The following is a 22,101-nucleotide window of genomic DNA, read 5'->3' as shown; positions in this document are numbered from 1 at the left end:
TCATACTTTCAGGAACCCCTGACAAGACATTTTGCTGAGGCTGGTCTGCCACAGGATGTCAACATGGGGTGAGTTGATTTGGAACACAGGAATTTCATTCTATTCTACCCTATTCTTTTTTGTTGTTTGTTTCTTGGTAACTAGGTAGAGGAAGGATCTTTCAGTTATTTCAAATTTTGTTTTATGAAACATCATTGCTCCATTCATCATTTTGCCTTTTTCTTTCCATAGGTATGTACAACTTTCAGAACTCTTGTATATGAAAGCTGGAAGGGTCTGGATTTTGAGTTAGTGTCTTATTTTCACTTTTTTTAATCAAAACAATATAAAGCGTTAAACAGAGTACATTTATAATTAAATTTTTGAGAAGTCTTTTTTTAAAAGATTTATTTATTTATTTATTTATACAAGCACGGGGTACAGTCAGAAGCGCGGGAGGGTGAGAGAACTCACCAGAGCCAGAGCGGGGAGCAGAACAGGCAGAAGGACCGAAGCACACTGCTGAGGGGAGCAGTGGGTGGCAGAAGAGGTCTGCGCGCCATGTGGGACCCTCCTCTGGTGACCGGGGGCAGCCGGGGATCGAATTGGCACTGCAGAGGCTGCGGGCAGCTTCACAACCCAGCATTCAAGCGCTGCGCCACCGGGAGATCCCTATAATTAAATTTTTTTAAAGACAAAATATATTTATTTGGATTTGCAAATGAGTAGGAGCCTAAAATCAATGAGGTGTATTTGACATTCACTCCAAATGAAGCTGCTGTGCCCACGCCTGCCTAACTAGAAGGAAGGCCACAATTTCATCCTTAATAGTAGTTTTTCTATGGCCATCAAGGAATTATTAATTTTAAAAATAATTTTAGCAGTTCCTTTTCACCTGCCAAGGATCAGGGATGTGAGTGCAATGATGATGTTTTCATTAGTTTTAGTCAACTGGTTCTGATCATAAGAAAGGGCTGCATGCATTATAGAAAATTTGAACAGTCGAATGAAATAAAATGACCAATGGCCAACTATGATTTTTCATCAAAAGAGAAATATTTTTTATGAGTTAGCTTACTTTCTTCCTTGTGATTTCCAGTATTTTGAATTGTGAACTATAACACCCTTGTATAAGGGCAGGTTGTATAAATGTAGAGTTTAAGAATCACCAAATGAACTCCCATTAACTAGGTGGAGAAACATAAAATCACATATCATCATCATCTTCTCTGAGTTCGCACCAATATGCGACCTTTACAGTAACTATTTCCCTTGCTTTTCATGACAAGTTCTCATATAATTCTGTATTATTAAATGTATAATTAAAACATGATTTTCATTTTGTCTGGTATTTAAAATATAATTAAATTCTATTATGTTCATTTTCTATCTAGACTCTTTCATGCAACAATATGGGCAAGATGATCCACAGGTTTGGCTGTAGCTAGAGCCTCATGTTTTCACTGCTATATAGTATTCCACTTAATACCCAGTAATTTTCCCACTCTATTCTACATTCACACTAGATTATTGCATTAATATTTTCTATCCAAACTGGAATAACAATATCTAGAATTTTATATTCCACTTTCTTCATTGAACATTGTAACATTTTATGTATATGTGAGATATATTGGACAGTTTCCTGGGGTTTTCATTTAGATTGTTTCCAATCATTTGTTACTGTAATAAAGTGCCAGGGAACATTTTCTCATGGGGAACATTTTCACAAATAAATATTGTTATTTGTGTTCAAAGTCACTTCCCAAACATGGAATTACTACTTCTACTATTACATATATTCTCTCAGGATTGAGCAAGTGTCCAGGATTCAGCTCTTTAGGAGTCAGCTCTTCCTTGGGCCATTTTGCTCCATCCAGCCATATTCTGCAAGGCTTTGACACACATATATCCCCACCACCACCACCCTAATTCCCATCTGCACTCCATGCTCATTGCCTTTGGCCACCATTGTGTTCTCCTTCTTGCTGGCCCTTGGCTTGGGTTCCCTTCCTTCTCTGTCAGCTTTTGGTGTGTGTGTGGGGAGGTTAGGGAGAGGGAAGGGTCATGAGCCATGGGGGCTCATTCTTGTTGGCTTTGGCCCCATATCCACTCTGAACCCCCAGGCAAGAGGCAGCATACACAACTCCTCCATCATCTGCTCTGTCCCAGCAGCTTCTTTTTCCTTGGCCCTGATGGTCCCCACACCAACTGGTTCCCGAAAATTTCCAACAGGCGTCTCCCCACATTGCTGTCCCCAAAACACCATGAAAGGCCAAGGGTATGGCCTGCTGGGAACATCTGTGGGCCAAGGGAAAGGGCCTAGGAAGGAGAAGCTGCTGGACCGAAGGCAGGAGCACAGCACCATTTTGTGGTGATGGTGGTGCCCCTGCAGCCTGAGGAGGAGAATGACAGTGGGGCCAAGGGGAAAGGCTCAGGGGAGGTGAGGGCCAAGCATGGAGCAAAGTCCTACTCTGATACCCACATTTGCAAAGCACTGGGCAGGTTCCTGCTGCCCGCTGTGGTCACTGCTTAGAAACCCTGGCTTGGAAACCAGGGTCGCCAGCTCTGGAACCCCGCCTGGACACCACAAGATGGTCATGTGGACCTCTTAATGGTACAACAGGACAGTCGCAGACACTGGGCTTGAACTGACACAGATACAATAAAGGCTTTACAGCTTGTTTCAAATTTGTTCTGTCCAGAGGAAGCCAGCTGCTATGGGTTCCAACTGTCAGCAAGCTGCTGAAAACAGTTAATCCTGTCATGACACCCAAGAGAACATTTAGGGAGGCATCTGGTTTGACACAAACTGAAAGCTTCCTGGAGACCACCTGTCTGTAGATTGCAGATGAGAAGAGTAACATAAAAGGACGTTTTTCAGCTAAATATTGAACTTTCAGAGTTAGAACAGGTTTTCTTTGAAAAACACCTCTTGACCCAACAGCACTCTTTGGAGGTATTTGGAACAAAAACTTTTTTTTCTCATAACAAGAAAATGTAAAAACACACAAGTGAGATATCTGTGTATTTCACTTCCTTTCCTGAGAAAAGTAACAAACAAGTAATTATTTCAATGAAATATTGAACTTTCAGAGTTAGACAGGTTTTCTTCGGAAAAAACACCTCTTGTGCTCAAAAGCACTTTAGCAGTAATTTTGAGCACAAGTGTTTTTGCTCACAACAAGAGAATGCTGATACACACAAGTGAGATATCTGTGCATTTTACTTACTTTCTTGAGAAAAATAACATAAAAATAGCTCATCATTGACTTTCAGAGCAGTGCATTTTTTCCAGTGTGATTCAGCATTTTTACCAAAAAACACTCTTTGGAGGCATTTGGAGCACAAGTGTTTATTCTCATAACAAGAGAATGTAAAAAACAGATGTGAGATGTCTTTGTATTTCACTTACTTTCTTGAGAAAAGTAATATAGAAGTAACTCTTTAAACAAACACTCTTTGGAGTCATTTGGAGCACATGTGTTTTTTCTTACAAGAAGACAATACTAAAAAAAACAAGTGAAATATGTGTGTATTTTACTGACTTTCTTGAGAAAAGTAATGTACAAGTAACTGTTTCAACTGAACATTGACTTTCAGAGTTAGTGCATGTTTTCTTTTTTTTTATTTTTTATAGTAAATTTTATTTTTATTATAAATTTAATTTTTATATTCCCCATACAATTGCATTCACCTTATTTTGACCCCAATCCCTCCCCTCCCCGCCCCCACCCCTGCCATAGAGTGTCTCTGGTTCATAGGTGTTTGTTGATTTTGATTTCTACTTTCTTACAGTTATTCTTTTTCCTGGTCCCTTATTTAAGTTTTGTAGATTCCTGCTATGAGTGAGACCATCCAGTATTTTTCTTTTTCTTTCTGGCTTATTTCACTGAGCATGATCCCTTCCAGTACCATCCATGTTGCTGCAAATTGCATGTGTTTATCTTTTTTGAATGCTGAGTAATATTCCATGGTGTATATGTACCACATCTTCTTGATCCAGTCATCTATTTTTGGGCATTTGGGTTGTTTCCAAAGCTTAGCTATTGTAAACAGTGCTGCTATAAACATAGGGGTGCAGGTGCTCTTTGGAATTGATGTTACTGTGTCCTTTGGGTAAATACCTAGGAGTGGAATTGCTGGATCATATGGAAGCTCTATGTTTAGTAGGTCAAGAAATCTCCACAGAGCTCTCCATAGTGTTTGGACCAGTTTGCACTCCCACCAACAGTGCAGGAGAGTTCCTTTTTCTCCACACCCTCGCCAACATTTGTTGTTGCTAGTTTTTTTAATATGTGCCATTCTCACTGGTGTAAGATGGTATCTCATGGTAGTTTTGATTTGCATTTCCCTGATTACAAGTGATGTTGAACATTTTTTCATATGCCTGTTGGCCATTTGCATTTCCTCTTTGAAGAAGTTTCTTTTTAGCTCTTCTGCCCATTTTTTGACTGGACTATTTTCTTTGTTTATGTTGAGTCTCATCAGCTCTTTGTAGATTTTTGTGATCAGTCCTTTATCATTAGTGTTGTGTGCAAAAATGTTCTCCCAGTCGGAGGGGTTTCTCTTTGTTTGGGTTATTGTTTCTTTTGCTGTGGAGAAGCTCTTTAATTTGATGTAGTCCCAGCTGTTTATCTTTGCCTTCACTATCACTGCTTTGATGATGTGTCTGTAAAGATGTCTTTGATGTGCATATCATGTAGTGTTTTGCCTATATTTCCTTCTCTGTATTTTATGGTTTCAGGTCTTATGTCTTATGTCTAGTTCTTTAATCCATTTTGAGTTGGTTTTTGTGTATGGTGTGAGGTAGTAGTCATGCTTCATTCTTTTGCATGTAGCGACCCAGTTTTCCCAGCACCATTTATTGAACAAATTTTCTTTGCTCCGATGCATAGTCTTTGCTCCTTTGTCAAAGATTAGATGACCATAAATCTGTGGGTTTATTTCTGGATTTTCTATTTTATTCCATTGGTCTGTGCGTCTGTTCTTGTTCCAATACCATGCAGTTTTGATGATTATGGCTTTGTAGTGTAGTCTGAAGTTTGGGCGTGTGATGCCTCCATTCCATTCTCTTTTTTTCAGAAGAACTTTGGCTAATCGGGGTTTTGGTGATTCCAAATGAATTTCATCAATAATTGTTCTATTTCTTTGAGGAATGACATTGACATTTTTATTGGTATAGCATTGAATCTGTATATTGCTTTTGGTAGGATGGCCATTTTAATAATGTTTATTCTTCCAATCCATGAGCAGGGGATGTCTTTCCATTTCTTTGTGTCTTCTTCTATTTCTATTAACAGTGTTTTATAGTTTTCTTCATATAGGTCCTTTACCTCTTTTATTAGATTTATTCCAAAGTATTTGATTTTTTTTGTTTCGATAATAAAAGGGATGTTTTTTTTTTTTTATTTCTTCTTCAGATTTATTGTTTGTGTATAGGAAGGCTACTGACTTTTGCATGTTGATTTTGTATCCTGCCACTTTACTGAATTGATTGATGAGTTGAATTAGTTTTTCTGTGGAGATTTTGGGGTTCTCTATGTATATTATCATATCATCTGCAAATACTTATAGTTTGACTTCTTCTTTTCCTATTTGGAGTCCTTGGATGTCTTTCTCTTGTCTTATTGCTCTGTCTAGGACTTCCAGTATTATATTGAAAAGCAGTGGTGAGAGTGGACATCCTTGTCTTGTTCCAGAACTTAATGGAAATGCTTTCAGCTTTTCACCATTGAGAATGATACTGGCTGTTGGCTTGTCATAGATGGCCTTTATGATGTTGAGGTATGTTCCTTGTATCCCAAGAATTTCAAGGGCTTTTATCATGAATGGGTGTTGCACTTTGTTGAAAGCTTTCTCAGCATCTATTGATATTATCATATGTTTTTTATATTTTTTTGTTGATATGTTGGATAACGTTGATTGATTTTCAGATGTTGAACAATCCTTGTGTCCCTGGAATGAATCCTACTTGGTCGTGGTGAATTATCTTATGGATACATTATTGGATTCTGATAGCTAAAATTTTATTGAGGATTTTTGCATCAGTGTTCATTAGGGAAATTGGTCTGTAGTTTTCCTTTTTTGTGTTGTCCTTGATTGGTTTTGGTATTAGTGTAATGTTGGCTTCATAGAACATGTTTGGTATTATCCCTTCCTTCTCAATTTTTTGGAAGAATTTGTGAAGGATAGGCACTAATTCATTTCTAAATGCTAGGTAGAATTCATTTGTAAATCCATCAGGTCCTGGGCTTTTGTTTTTGGGGAGGTTTTTGATTACCATTTCAATTTCGCTGCTTGTAATTGGTCTGTTTAGGTGTTCTATTTCTACTTTATGTAGCTTTGTTTGATTGTAGAATTGTAGGAATTTGTCCATCTCCTCTAGATTGTTGAACTTGTTTCCACATAACTGTTCATAGTAGTTACTGATTATTCTTTTGATTTCTGCTGTGTCCGTTGTGATTTCTCCTCTTTCATTTATGATCCTGTTAATTTGTGCTTTCTCCCTTTTTTTCCTTTGTGACCCTGGCTAGGGGTTTGTGTCCTCCTTGTCATTCAATTCAAAGAATTTTTTAAATTTCTTCTTTGATCTTCTCATTAGTCCAGTGGTCTTCCAGAAGTGTGGTTTTCAATCTCCATGAGGTAGGAGAGTTCCTTGCCTTCTTTTTATGATTTATTTCTAGTTTGATGCCTGGGACACAAGACAAACACCAACAGATACACCAAGACTGAAATCATACCAGCCATCTTTTCTGACGTCCCAGTATGTGATTGATCCTTGAGAAAGATCCGTGTGTGCATGAGAAAAATGTATACCCAGATTTTTTTGGGTTTAGTGTTCTATAGATGTCTGTTAAGCCCAAGCGCTCTAGATCCTTATTTAGAGCTTTAGTGTTTTTACTTATTTTTTGTCTCGTTGATCTATCCATTGTTGATGGTGGTGTGTGAAGTCTCCCACTACGTATATGTTTTCTCTGATGTCTGTTTTCAGAGATAACAACAGTTTTCTGATATATTTTGGTGCTCCTTCGTTTGGTGAATATATGTTAATGAGTGTTATTTCTTCTTGAATTATTGTCCCCTTGATCATAATGTAGTGACCATTGGGGTCTCTTTTTATCTTTTTGAGTTTGAAATCTGTTTTATCTGATATAAGTACAGCTGTTCCTGCTTTCTTTTTTGGTCCATTTGCTTGTAGGATTGTTTTCCATCCTTTCACTTTGAGTCTATTTTTATCTTTTGTAGCTAGATGTGTTTCCTGGAGACAGCAAAAGGTTGGGTTTTGTTTCTTAATCCAGCCTGTGACTCTGTGTCTTTTTATTGAAGAGTTTAGTCCATTTACATTTAGAGTTAATATTGATATGTTAGCATCTGTATTTGCCATTGTGTTTGTCTTTCCTTTGATTTTATTTATTTATTCTTTTAATAACTTTTTTTGGCCTTCTTTCATTGTTATTTGTCCCTCTGAGGTTCTGGCTTTAGGACTCCTTGTAGTATTTTTTGGAGTGGGGGTTTAGTCATAATGAAATTCCAGAGTTTCTGTTTGTCTGGGAAGGTCCTTATTCTTTCTTCATAGAGGAAGGAGAGCTTTGCAGGATAGAGTATTCTTGGTTGGCATCTGTTTTCTTGGAGTCTGTTGACTATGTCCCTCCACTCTCTCTTTGCCTGTAGTGTTTCTTCGGAGAAATCTGATGTCAGTCTGATTGGTTTTCCTTTGAATGTTATCTGTTTCTTCCCTCTTGTCAGCTTCATTATTTTTTCCTTGTCCTGGATTCTTGGGAGCTTTACTATTATGTATCTTGCTGTATTTTTCCTTTTGTCGTGGAAGTTTGGTGTTCTTCTTGCTTCTTGTATATCAATTTTCAGCTCCTTCTTCACGTTTGGGATGTTCTCTTCAATTATCTCCTTGAAGATTTTCTCTGTTCCTACATCTCTCTCCTCTCCTTCTGGGATTCCTATAACTCTTATATTTCCTTTCCTCATGGAGTCAGATAGTTCCCGGAGTCTTTCTTAGTTCTTTTTCCTTCGTACTTCTCTTTCCTTTTCTGTTTTGGTTCTTTTTATTTCTGTGTCTTCAAGAGTACTTATTTGTTCGTCCATTTCATCTATACTGCTTTCATTGCTTTGCCCAGAGTTCATTAGCGCCTCCATTAATTCTTTGATCTCCTGCATTTCTTTTACTTCCCTCTTTAGGGACTCAATTTCATTCTTCTGACCGTTGATTATTTTTCCCTTATCATTGTATTTCTTTATGACTTCTGTCAGTTTTTTAATCGTTGCAATTTTAAATTCTCTTTCTGGAAGGCTCAGAAGTTCTTCCAAGTTACTGTCGTTGCAATCTGGTGGGTGGATTTCTTTTTGTGGTGTGCTTTTTTTCCTGAGGAGTTTCTGGGTTGCATGTGGTTTTTCTACTCCCTATTGTCTGTTTACTAATTTGCCATATGCATTGGGACACTGTGTTGCTGTTACTGGCCGGCATCTTTGGTGAACTTCCCAGCTCACCTCTGGCTCCTCTGGGAGACTTCAGCTGGTTTCAAGCAGTCTTTACTGAAGAAATGTCCCTGTTCTAAAATGGCGATGCAAGACGCACTCCCTGCGCACCTGGTCTGCCCCGGCGGTGGGCTCCCGCTCCCCCTCTGGGCTGGGACTGTAGGCCAGAAGGGTCCTGGCGTGGTGAACTTCCCAGCTCACCTCTGGCTCCTCCTGGAGCCTTCTGCCAGTTTCAAGCAGTGTTTACTGAAGAAATATCCCTGTTCTAAAGTGGCAATGCAGGGACACACTCCCTGCGTGCCCAGGCCACCCGGCAGTGGGTTCCTGCTCCCCCTCTGGGCTGGGACTGCAGGCCAGAAGGGGCCTGGCATGGGCAAACTTCCCAGCTCACCTCTGGCTCCTCCGGGAGCCTTCTGCTGGTTTCAAGCAATCTTTACTGAAGAAATGTCCCTGTTCTAAAATGGCGATGCAAGACGCACTCCCTGCGTGCCCGGTCTCTAGTGCATGTTTTCTGAGTGATTCAAAATTTTGCCAAAAAGCACTCTTGGAAGGCATTTGGAACTGAAATTTTTTTCTCATAACAATAGAATGTAAAAACATAGAAGTGAGATATCTGTGTATTTTACTTACTTTCTTGAGAAGAGTAATGTACAAGTTACTCTTTTAACTAAACATTGGCTTTTAGAGTTGGTGCATGTTTTCAGCGTGATTCAGCATTGTCATCCAAAAGTACACCTTGGAGGTTTTTAGAGTACAACTATTTTTCCTCATAAGAAAAGAATGTTAAAACTGAGAAGTGACCTATCTGTGTAGTTACACAATTTTTTGAGAAAGTAACATACCAGTGACACTTTCAACTAAACATTGAACTTTCAGAGTTAGAGCATGTTTTCAGTGTGATTCAGCATTGTGGCTCAAAAGCACTGTTTGGAGGCATTTGGAGCACAAGTGTTTGTTCTCATAATAAGAGAATATTAAAATACACATATGAGTTATCTTTGTATTTTACCTTTTTCCCAAAGATTTATTTATTTATGCATACAAGAACTGGGGTGCAGGCCAGAGGCATGGGGGCAGTGAGAGGATTCACCAGAGACAAAGTGGGGAACAGAACAGGCAGATTGACTGAAATACACTGCTGAGGGGTGCAGCAGGCAAGTCAGGAGAGGTTTGCTGTGCATGTGGGTAGCTCCCTGGTTGGGGCTTGAACTTGTGCTGCAGTGACTGCAGACAGCTTCAAAGGTTGTGTCTTAACCCCTTGAGCCACAAGGGAGGCCCTTCACTTCTTTTTTCTTGAGAAGAGTAACACACAAGTAACTCTTTCAACTAAACACTGACTTTTACAGTTAGTGCATGTTTTCAGAGTGAAACAGCATTTTCACCCAAAAACACTCTTTGAAAGCTCTTGGAGTACAGGTATTTTTTTCTTACAAAAGAGAATGTTAAAATACAAAATTGAGAAATCTATATATTTTACTTAATTTCTTGAGAAAAAAGTCATACAAGTAACTCTTTCAACTAACATTGAACTCTCAGAGTGAGAACAGGTTTTCTTAGAGAAACAACTTTTTTGCCCAAAATCACTCTTAGTTTTGGAGGCCCTGTGTTTTTTCTCACAAGAGAATGCTAAAACACACAAGTTACATATCTGTGTATTTTACTTACTTTCTTGAGAAATATAACATACAAGTAACTTTTTCAACTACACATTGAACTTACAGAGTTAGTAGATGTTTTCAGTGTGATTCAGCATGTCACCCAAAAGTACTCTTTGTAGGTATTTGGAACACAATTGTTTTTTCTCATAACAAGAGAATGACAAAAAAAGATATGAGATATCTTTGTAATTTACATTCTCTCTTTCAACTAAACACTGACATTGAGTGGGCGCATATTTTTTTAAGATTTATTTATTTATTTATGCATGCATGCATGCATGCATGCACTGGGTACAGTCAGAAGCACGGGAGGGTGAGAGAATTCACCAGAGCCAGAGCGTGGAGCAGAGCAGGCAGAAGGACCGAAGCACACTGCTGAGGGGAGCAGCGGGTGGCAGGAGCAGTCTGCGTGCCATGTGGGACCCTCCTCCAGTGGCCAGGGAGCAGCCAGGGATCGAATCGGCGCTGCAGAAGCTGCAGGCAGCTTGGAAACCCAGCGCTCAACCGCTGCACCACCAGAGAGGCCTGAGTGGGCACATTTTTTTCATTGCTTGTCAGCATTTTCCCCAAAACACACTCTTTGGAGGGCTTAGGAGCACAAGAGATTTTTATCATACCTGGAGACAGGAAGAACACAGAAGTGAGATGCATGTGTGTTATTTTTTTTTTTCATTTTCTTGAGAAAAATCCCATATAGGTAACTCTTTTAACTACTCCCTGAACATCCCAATTTAGTGCATTTTTTCAGTGTTTGTGCATTTTCCCCCAAAAGCACTCTTTGGAGGGCTTTGGAGCACAAGTGTTTTGGGTCACACCTGAAGACTGGAGGAATACAGAAGTGAGGTGTATGAGCGTTTTACTCATTCTCTTGAGAAAAATCACATATATGTAACTCTTTCAACTACTCCCTGAACATCCCATGTAAGGTCATTTTTTTTCAGTGTTTGTCAGCATTTTCCCCAAAAACACCCTTTAAGGCCTTTAGAGCACATGTGATTTTTATCACACCTGGAGAAAGAAAGAACACAGAAGTGAGATGCATGTGAGATTTTACATTTTCTTGAGAAAAATCACATATATGTAACTCTTTCAACTGATCCCTGAACATCTGAGTTAGTGCATTTCTTCGGTGTTTGTCAGTATTTCACTCAAAAGCATTCTGGAGACATTTGGAGCACAAGTGATTTTTCTCATACTTAGTGACTGGTAAAATGCCGAGATGAGACATGTGTATATTTCTACTTTCTGTAAAAAAGTAACATATATGAATCTCTTTCAACTAAACCTTGTAATTTCAAAGTTAGTGCATATTTTCAGCCTTTTACAGCATTTTCACCCACAAGAGCTCTTTGGAGGCATTTTGAACATCAGTGTTTTTTCGCATACTTAGAGACTCTCAAAACACTGAAGTGAGATATGTGTGTATATAAATTACTTTCTGGAGAAAAATCACATAAAAGGAACATTTTCACTTAAACTTGAAGTTGGAGAGTTAGTGCATATTTTCACAGTGGCTCAGGTTTATTGTCCAAAAACACTCTTTGGAGGCAATTGTAGCACAAGTAATTTTTCTCATACCTAATGACTGGTATAACACAGAGGTGAGTTATCTGTATATTTCACTTAATTTCTGGAGAAAGATAACATGCAAGTACGTTTTTCAAATAAAACTTAAAGGTACAGAGTTAGTGCATATTTTCAGTGATTTTGAGCATTCTCTTTAGAAAAAACACATGTATTTCTTTCAACTACTCCCTGAACATGTCGTGTTAGGGATGTTCAGGGAGATCTGTGGAGGCTTTTTGAGTACCAGTGCTTTTTGCCATACCTAGAAACTCATAAAACACCAAAGTCACATACCTATGTGTTTGTCTTAATTTTTGGAGAAAACATCACATAGAAGGAAAAATCACCTAGAACTTTTGCAACTACACATTGAAATTTCATAATTTAGTGCATTTTTTTAGAGTGAGTCACCATTATCACCCAAAAGCACTCTTTGGAGACAGTTGGAGCACTAGCGATTTTTCTCATACCTAGGACTTCTAAAACAACAAGGTAAGATTTCTGTGTATTTTACTCATTTGTTGAGAAAAGTAACATATAAGTACCTCTTTCAACTAGACATTTAAATTTCAGAGTTAGTGCATATTTTTGGTGTTTTTCCACCATTTTGCCCTAAAGTGCTCCTTGGAGGCATTTTAAGCAATAGTGTTGATTCTCAAGCATAGACTGTCTGAAAACACCGAAGTAAGAAATCTGTGTATTTACTTTTAATTTAATTATAATTTTATTTTTAAGATTTATTTATGCATACAAGAACTGGGGTACAGGCCAGAGGTTTGGGGGTGGTGGTGAGAGGATTCACCAGAGACAGAGTGGGGAACGGAACAGGCAGATTGAAATACACTGCTGAGAGGAGCAGCAGGTGAGTCAGAAGAGGTCTGCTGTGCCATGTGGAAAGCTCCCTGGCCAGGGATCGAACATGCACTGCAGTGGCTGCTGATAGCCTCATAGGTTGTGTCTTAACCCCTAGCGCCATCAGGGAGGCCCTGTATTTTAATAATTTTCTCAAGAAAAGTAACATATAAGTACCTCTTTCAACTAGACATTGAACTTTCAGAGTTACTGCATATTTTCAATGCTTTTCACCATTTTCGCCCTAAAGCTCTCTTTAGAGACATTTTCAGCACTAGTGTTTTTTTTTATAGTTAGAGACTCATAAAACACCAAAGTGAGATATCTGTGTTTTACTTAATTTCTGGAGAAAAATCACTTATAATTTCCTCTTTCAACTAGACAATGAACTTTCATAGTGTAGTGTATGTTTTCAGTGCTTTTCAACCTTTTCGGATAAAGCACCCTTTGAGGCAGACTGAACACTCTTGATATTTCTCATTCCCAGATTCTTAAAATCTGAAGTGTGATATATGTGTATTTTACTTACTTTCGGGGGAAAAAAATCACAGATAAGTTGCTCATGTCACTGGACTTGGAACTCTGAGAGTTAGTGCAGTTTTCAGAGAGATTCAGCTTTATTTGCCAAAAGCACTCTTTGGGGGGTAGTTTCAGCACATGTAATTCTTCTCATAATTAGTGACTCTTTAAAACTCAGGATTCAGATACCCACTATTTTACTTTCTGGGAAAATATCACATATAAGTTCCTCTTGTAAGTACGCATTGAATTCTGAGTGTTAGTACCACTTTCACAGAGATTTAGCATTACAGGCCAAAAGAACTCTTTGGAGGCAGTTTGTACACTTGTGATTCTCCTCATAATCAGTTACCTTTAAAACTCCAGGTTGAGGTATCTGTGTTTTTTACTTGTTTTTATTTTTTTATTTAAATTTTATTTTTATATTCCCCATACAATTACAACCCCCTTATTTTGACCCAAAACTCTTCTTACCCCGCCACCTAGCCCCAAAGAGTGTCTCTGGTTCATAGTTGTTTGTTGATTTTGATATTTTCTTTCTTATAGTTATTGTTTTTCCTGGTCCCTTATTTAAGTTTTCTAGATTCCTGCTATGAGTGAGACCATCCGGTATTTTTCTTTTTCTTTCTGGCTTATTTCGCTGAGCATGATCTCTTCCAGCTCCATCCATGTTGCTGCAAATTGCATGTGTTTATCTTTTTTGAATGCTGAGTAATATTCCATGGTGTATGTGTACCACATCTTCTTGATCCATTCATCTATTTGGGGGCATTTGGGTTGTTTCCAAAGCTTAGCTATTGTAAATTGTGCTGCTATAAACATAGGGGTGCAGGTGCTCTTTGGAACTGATGTTTCTGTGTCCTTTGGGTAAATACCTAGGAGTGGAATTGCTGGATCATATGGAAGCTCTATGTTTAGTAGCTCTCCATAGTGGTTGGACCAGTTTGCACTCCCCCCAAACAGGGCAGGAGAGTTCCTCTTTCTCCACAACCTCGCCAATATTTGTTGTTGCTAGTTTTTTTTTTTTTTAAGATTTATTTTTATTTATTTATACAAGCACTGGGTACAGTCAGAAGCGCGGGAGGGTGAGAGAATTCACCAGAGCCAGAGCGGGGAGCAGAACAGGCAGAAGGACCGAAGTACACTGCTGAGGGGAGCAGCGGGCGGCAGGAGAGGTCTGCGTGCCATGCGGGACCCTCCTCCTGTGGCCGGAGAGCAGCTGGGATCGAACCGGTGCTGCAGAGGCTGCGGGCAGCTTCGCAAACCAGCGCTCAACCACTGCGCCACCGGGGAGGCCCGTTGCTAGTTTTTTTAATATGTGCCATTCTCACTGGTGTAAGATGGTATCTCATTGTAGTTTTGATTTGCATTTCCCTGATTACAAGTGATGTTGAACATGTTTTCATATGCCTGTTGGCCATTTGCATTTCCTCTTTGGAGAAGTTTCTTTTTAGCTCTTCTGCCCATTTTTTGACTGGATTATTTGTTTTTGTTGAATCTCATCAGCTCTTTGTAGATTTTTGTGATCAGTCCTTTATCATTAGTGTTGTGTGCAAAAATGTTCTCCCAGTCGGTGGGGTTTCTCTTTGTTTTGGTTATTGTGTCTTTTGCTGTGCAGAAGCTCTTTAATTTGATGTAGTCCCAGCTGTTTATCTTTGCCTTCACTATCACTGCTTTGGGTGATGTGTCTGTAAAGATGTCTTTGATGTGCATATCATGTAGTGTTTCACCTATATTTCTTTCTATGTATTTTATGGTTTCAGGTCTTATATCTGGTTATTTAATCCATTTTGAGTTGGTTTTTGTGCATGGTGTGATGTAGTAGTCAAGCTTCATTCTTTCTCATGTAGCGACCCAGTTTTCCCACTTGCTTTTAGGAGTAAAATCACATATAAGTTCCTCTTGTAAGTAGACATTGCATTCTGAGTGTTAGTGCAACTTTAAGAGATTCAGCTTTGCCAGCCAAATGCACTCTTTGAAGGTAGTAACTCTTGCAATGAGACATTTAAATTTCATAGATAGGGCCTCCCCGGTGGCACAGTGGTTGAGCACTGGGTTGCCAAGCTGCCTGCAGCTTCTGCAGCGCCAGTTCGATCCCCGACTGCTCCCCAGCCACCAGAGGAGGGTCCCACATGGAGCACAGACCTCTCCTGCCACCCGCTGCTCCCCTCAGCAGTGTACTTCGGTTCTTCTGCCTGTTCTGCTCCCCGCTCTGGCTCTGGTGAATTCTCTCACCCTCCCATGCTTCTGACTGTACCCAGTGCTTGCATAAATAAATAAATAAATCTTTAAAAAAATAAATAAATTTCAGAGATAGTACATATTTTCAGAGTGATTCAGAACTTTCCCTGAAAGCACTCTTTTTGTGCAATACGAGCACTTCTAATTTCTCTCATAACCAGTGACAATTACAATACTAAAGTGAGATATCTGTGTCTTTCACGAGGAAAGTCACATACAACAAACACTTGTAACTGCACATTGAACTCCCCCCAAAAATGCAATTTTTCAGAATGCTTAAGCTTTTTCTACCTAACACTCTGTGGAGGCAATAGGAATAATGGTGATTTCACTCATAACCAGTGACTCTCACAACACAGAATTGAGATGGCTGTGCATTTTGCATACTTTCTGGAGGAATGTCACACATAATTAACTCTTGCAACTAACAATGAAATTTCGTAAGTAGTTTTCATAGTGAATCAGCATTTTCCTCAAAAGCACTCTTTGGAGGCAATAGGAGCACTTTTGATTTCTGTCATAACCAGTGACAATTACAAAACTGAAGTGAGATATCTGTGTATTTCAATTACTTTCTAGAGGAAAGTCAAATATTCCTCCAGAAAGTAACTCTTGTAATTAGCCATTGAACTTTCAAAAGAAGTGCAGGTTTTCAGAGTGTTTCAGCTTTTTCACCAAAAGCATTCTTTGGAGGCAGTCAGAGCACAGGCATGAGTGTTTTTTTTCATAGTCAGTGACTTTTACAACACTGAAGTGAGATACCTTTGTATTTCACTTAATTTGTAGAGACAAATCATATATGACACATTCTTGCAAATACACATTGAACTTTCAGAGGTAGTGCTTGTTTTCAGAGTGATTCAGCAATTTCTCCCAAAGTACTCTTTGGAGCCACTAGGAGATATTGTCATCAACACAACCAAATTTTCAAACACCTTCGAGAGACAGATGTGTATTGTACTTACTTTTCGTAGAAAAAACATATACATAGGTCAGGCAACTACACATTGAAATTTCACAGTCAGTGCATGTTTTCAGAGTGATTCAGCATTTTCCCTGAAAGCACTCTATGGAGGCAGTTGGAGCACTTCTGATTCATCTCATACCCAGTGATACTTACAACATTTAAGTGAGATATCTGTGTATTTTACTTACTTTGTGGAGGAAAGTCACATATATGTAACTCTTGTAGCTAGACAATGAACTTTCCAGAGAAGTGCAGTTTCAGGAGTGTTTCTGCTTTTTCTCCCTAGGCCTCTTTGGAGGCAGTAGGACCACAGGTGAGTTAGCTCATAACCAGTAAACCTTACAGCACTGAAATGAGATGTCTATTATACACATCTTAATTTCCAGAGGAAAGTCACATACAGTTAACTCCTTCAACTAGATATTGAAATTTCAGAGATAGTGCATGTTTTCAGAGTGATGTAGCATTTTCCCCGAAAACACACTTTGGAGTGAGTTGGAGCACGTCTGATTCCTCTCATATGCAGTGATACTTACAAATTGAAGTAAGATATCTGTGTACTTCGCTTACTTTCTAGAGTGAAGTCACATATAAGTAACACATGTAACTATACATACGACTTTCCAAAGAAGTGCAGGTTTTCAGGGTGTTTTAGATTTTTCTCCCTAAGTCTCTTTGGAGGTAGTAGGAACGCAGGTGATTTAGCTCATATAACCAGTAAATCTTACAACACCGAAGTGAGATGTCTATGTATTTTGCTTACTGTCCTGTGGAAAGTTAACTCCTGCAACTAGACATTGAAATTTCAGAGATAGTGCATGTTTTCAGAGTGATTGTGCTTTTTCCTCCAAAGCACTCTTTGGAGGCAGAGATACTTACTACCCTGAAGTGAGATATAAGTGTATTTATGCTTACTTTCTGGAGGAAAGTCACATATAAGTAACTCTTGTAACTAGACTGTAGCCGTGGGAAGACCACAGGGCAGGATCTCTATGACCCAAGCAGACAGGGTAAAGGAGGGATCCTGGAGCCCACAGTGACTTTTTCAGGCTTTTACTGAGTTTACCAGGTACATGGCAGGCAGGGGTGCTGGGGGGCCTAGAAGGCTGGCAGCCTCCTAACCCCCTGCGAATCTTCACTCTTTCTGGGCTCTCTGGCATTCTTCTGGTGGTCTGTTCTGCTGTTCTGCTGGTGTCCCCGTGATGCCACCCTTATAAGTCCAGTCTCTCAGCCCAGGTGCACCCACCTACGCATGCCCACACCCCACTCCAGGTGCCCGCCATCAGGCATGCATTCAGGACCACAGGTTTCCGTCATCAATCCCAATGACGGGAGGGCAGAAAAGCCTGATACTTTTCTTACCCTACATAGACATTCAACTACGCAAAGAAGTGCAGTTTTCAGAGTGTTTCTGCTTTTCCTCCCTAGGCCTGTTTAGAGGCAGTAGGAACACAAGTGATTTGGCTCATAACCAGTAAATCTTACAGCACTGAAGTGAGATATCTATGTACTTTGCTTAATTTCCAAGGGAAGTCACATATAGTTAACTCCCGCAACTAGACATTGAAATTTCACACAAACTCATGTTTTTGGAGTGACTCAGCATTTTTCCCAAGAGCACTCTTTGCAGGCAGTTGGAGCACTTCTGATTCCTCTCATACCCAGTGATACTTACAACACTAAAGTGAGATATCTGTGTATTTTACTTACTTTGTGGAGGAAAGTCACATATGTGTAACTTGGTAACTAGACATTCACTTTCCAAGAAGTGCAGTTTTCAGAGTGTTTCTATTTTTCTCCCTAGGCCTCTTTGGAGACAGTAGGACCACAGGTGATTTAGCTCATAACCAGTAAACCTTACAGCACTGAAGCGAGTTGTCTATGTATTTTGCTTAATTTCCAGAGAAAAGCCACAGATAGATAACTCCTGTAATGAGACATTGAAATTTCAAGATAGTGCATGTTTTCAGTTATTCAGCATTTCCCCAGAAAGCACTCTTTGGAGGCAAAAGGAACACTTGTGATTTGTTACATAACCAGTGACACTACACTGAAGTGAGATATCTCTGTATATTGCTTACTTTCTGGAGGATAGTCACACATAAGTAACTCTTACACCTACACACAGAACTTTCCAAAGAAGTGCAGGTTTTACTGTGCTTCAGCTTTTTCTTGTTAATTCTCATCGGAAGCAAAAGCAACACTTGTGATTTCTCTCATAAGCACTGACTCTTACAACTGTAAAGTGAGATGTACATGTATTTTACTTACATTCTCGAGCAAAGTCACATATAACTAATTCTTGCAACTAGATGTTGATATTAGAGGTAGTGCATGTTTTCAGAGTCATTCTGCATTCTTGTTGAGGGCACTCTTTGGAGGAAAAAGGAGCACTTGTGATTTCTCTCATAGCTAGTGACTCATAACTGTGAAGTGAGATGTACATATATTTTACTTACATTCTGGAGGAATGTCACACATAGTTAATTCTTGTAACTAGACATTCATATTTCAGACGTAGTGCATGTTTTCAGAGTGAATCAGCATTTTCCCCAAAAGCACTCTTTGGAGGCAAAAGGAACACTTGTGATTTCTAACATAAAAAAGTGACACAGCACTGGAGTGAGTTATCTCTGTATATTGCTTACTTTCTGTAGGAAAGTCACATATAAGTGACTCTTGCACCTACACATTGAACTTTCCAAGAGTGCAGGTTTTCACTGTGTTTCAGCTTTTTCTCATTAAGTCTCATTGGAGCAAAAGGAACACTTGTGATTTCTCTCATAAAAAGTGACTCTTAGAACTGCATAGGGAGACGTGTATTTTACATGCATTTTTGAGCAAAGTCACATATAACTAATTCTTGCTACTAGAAACAGATATTTCACTGGTAGTGCATGTTTTCAGTCATTCATTTTCGCTGAAGGCACTTTTTGGAGGAACAAGGAACACTTGTGATTTCTCTCATAGCCAGTGACTCTTACAACTACGAAGTGAGGTGTATGTGTACCTCACTTACTTTCTGGAGGAAACTCACATATAACTAACTTTGCAAGCAGACACTGATATTTCAGACGTAGTGCATATTTTCAGAGAGATTCAGCATTTTCCCCCAAAACACTCTTTGGAGGCAAAAGGAACACTTGTGATTTCTCTTATAGCCAGTGACACTTCCAGCACTGGTGAGATATCAACTTGTGTCGCTTCCTTACAGGAGGCAAATTGCAGATGCCACCAGTTTGCCTTTCTAGACTTCTTTCCCCGACTCTCCTCCTGGATCTCTCCTCTTTGCAGAATTTGCTCTTTCTAGACGTCTCTCTTACTCAGCTTCAGTTATCAACTTTTCATCAGTCACTCACTCATAACTTCCTCTCCCCGGTTCAGATTTCCACTCTGAGATCCAGACATGTGTATCTTCTGTCTAACTTTGTGACTTTTGCCCAACCTGTCCCTCACAGCGCACAGTTCCCAGTGACTGACAATACCTTCCATTCTGGTCTACAGGCCAAACACTAGGAATCATCCTTGACACTTCATCTCTCATCACTACACTGACCCTATCCCCAGATCCAGCTTGGTTTTCCCAATATATAGGGTGCATTCAAATGTGAACACTTTTGAGAACAAAAAGGGGTATAAGTAATCACGCCAGGGCCACTGAGAACTGTAAGATTTCCTACTACCTAAGTCCTGGTTTCTCTCCTTGTCCACTGCTACCAACAACCACAAATGTCTAGTCTCTTGTCTCTGTCATCCCAATGGCCTCCTAAGTTGCCGGTGCTCCTGGGCAGACACCTACGTTGACCCTTGGCTCCATACTGAGCAGAAGACCTGGAAGGAAGGGATAATTCTTTTTCTGCCTCAGCATGCCTGAGAGCCACCCCAAGATCTCATACACTCAGATTGTTCAGCTCTACCCAAACTTTCTGATTCAAGAAGCCTGGGTAGAACTCCCGAATTGCAATACTAGGAAGTTCCTTAGTGACACCAACTTTGAGAAGTTCTGGCAGATTGTATTGTACAAATGATCCCTGCCAACAGAGGGCAGGGGCTAAAGCACTGAGGTTCACCAGGGACTGGAGGCAGACAATGTGAGCGCAAATCCTAGTTCTGCCATTTGCTGGTGAAATCATCTCAGAGTTGTTCACTTCTCTGTACCTAAGTTTCCACATCTGTAACATGGAGATGATGATAACAGTGGCTAAATTTTGGGATTAGTATAGGAGTAAGGGAGTTAAAAGATGCAAAGTGTTTAAGTCATGCCTGGCACAGAGTGAGCACTTGGCAATCATTTACATATTAAATAAAAGTTCTGGAATCGGAAAAAAAAATAGCCTGGACTTTCTAGTTATGTGATGTTGTATGTCAGCTAACCATTCTGAGCTTCAGCTTTCTTATTTGAAAAACTAGGATAAAAGCAATGCCTGTTTTGGGGTATTCTCATTAGACTAATTATGTCACTTATTAAATCTTGGCAAAAGAATACATTCACACATCAGACCCTCTTAATCATGTTACTGCACACAGGTTTTGATTCTGTGGGTAACGCTGCCCTCTGCTGGAAAATTGCACACTTTTAAAATTGGTTGCTCCCAACTTCCTCATCTCATCAAACAAAAACTGGAACAGTCCTCAGCAGATTTATTTACTCTGAACAACTTTTTTTGGCCGCTGCCAGAAAACATGATTTAAGTCATTGTCAGTATACATGGCTTTCCTCCCTTGGTAAACTAATGATCAATTGGCAACTTTGCTTGCAGTCTCATTTCTAAATTTTATTTTTAAGAAGAAGAGGGGCTGTGTTTAAGTATCATTCTTTAGGGTCCCCCTGTTGTACAGGGGTTAAAGTCTCAACACTATCAAGCTATTGCCAGCCACTGCCGCACAAGTTGATCCCCAGCCAGGGAGGTGACCCACAAGGCCCAGTAGACCGCTCCTGACTAGCTCACTATGCCCCTCAGCAGTGTATTTCAGTAGATCCACCTGTTCTGTTCCCCACTCTGTCTCTGGTGAATCCTCTCACCCCCCACACCTCTGGCCAACACCACAGCTCTTAAATTTATAAATAAAAATAAATCTTTAAAAAGTAAATAAATATCCCAGTTTAAATTAGCTAGTATTTCTGATAAACACCCACTTTTTTTCACTTTTCATTTTGTGTGCTTACTCCCAACTTTTTTACTGGAAAATGAATGCATGTGCATGTCAAGTTTGTAGTTAGGAGCAAAAACAATAATTAAATTATGTATCCCAGATTCACAAAAACCATACCCGAAAACTGTGCTACCTAGTGATTCCAAGAAAGGCAAAAACGGCACTTAGAGTACATGTAGTATCTGTGTATTTCTCTCTCTCTCTCTCTCTCTCTCTCTCTGTGTGTGTGTGTGTGTGTGTGTGTGTGTGTGTGTAACCATGAACAAGACAAATTCTCCCAATAATTAGATAGGCGAATCCATTTTATTCTGATAAGATGTTGCTTATTTAACTGAGCTCCTGAAAGGACAGGCACCCCACAATGCATTTGGGGCTAGTTAGGCTGTCAAATCACATGCTCCCCATCAATGCCTCCAGCATCCAGGCAAAGCACAGCCCCACCTCCAACAACCTCTCTTCAAAAGTTTCAAGGAAGCCATTGGGGGTGGGGGCTGGGGGCTGGGGACTGGGGAGACTGGGCACTCCATCCAGTCACTACTTTCTAATCTGTTCTCCTGTTCAACAAAGTGGACTTTCCTTTCCAGAAATGGGTCTTAGTCCCTCAAAGGCTGCTCTCAAAGGGGAGTCCAAGAATGAAAAGGTTTCAGGGGCTCAGGGGCTCAGAGGCCAGAG

At 39.8% G+C, this 22,101-nt stretch overlaps 1 protein-coding gene across 1 annotated transcript in view; it reads left to right on the top strand.

The window, feature by feature from the left end:
* ANKRD26 (ankyrin repeat domain containing 26) overlaps window positions 1–22,101 on the top strand; it is a 142,921-nt gene continuing 120,820 nt past the window's right edge. The window contains exon 1 of the mRNA XM_054694824.1: window positions 1–68. Within this exon, the coding sequence (XP_054550799.1) occupies window positions 64–68 (5 nt within the window). The 5' untranslated portion in view covers window positions 1–63. The remainder of the gene's footprint in view (window positions 69–22,101) is intronic.

This window comes from Talpa occidentalis, unplaced genomic scaffold (genome assembly GCF_014898055.3).
Source record: "Talpa occidentalis isolate TD23 unplaced genomic scaffold, MPIMG_talOcc4v2.1 talOcc4.14, whole genome shotgun sequence".
Taxonomy (NCBI): Eukaryota; Metazoa; Chordata; class Mammalia; order Eulipotyphla; family Talpidae; genus Talpa; species Talpa occidentalis.
Note: the sequence above shows the minus strand (reverse complement) of the source record. Positions and strands in the feature narration are given on the sequence as shown.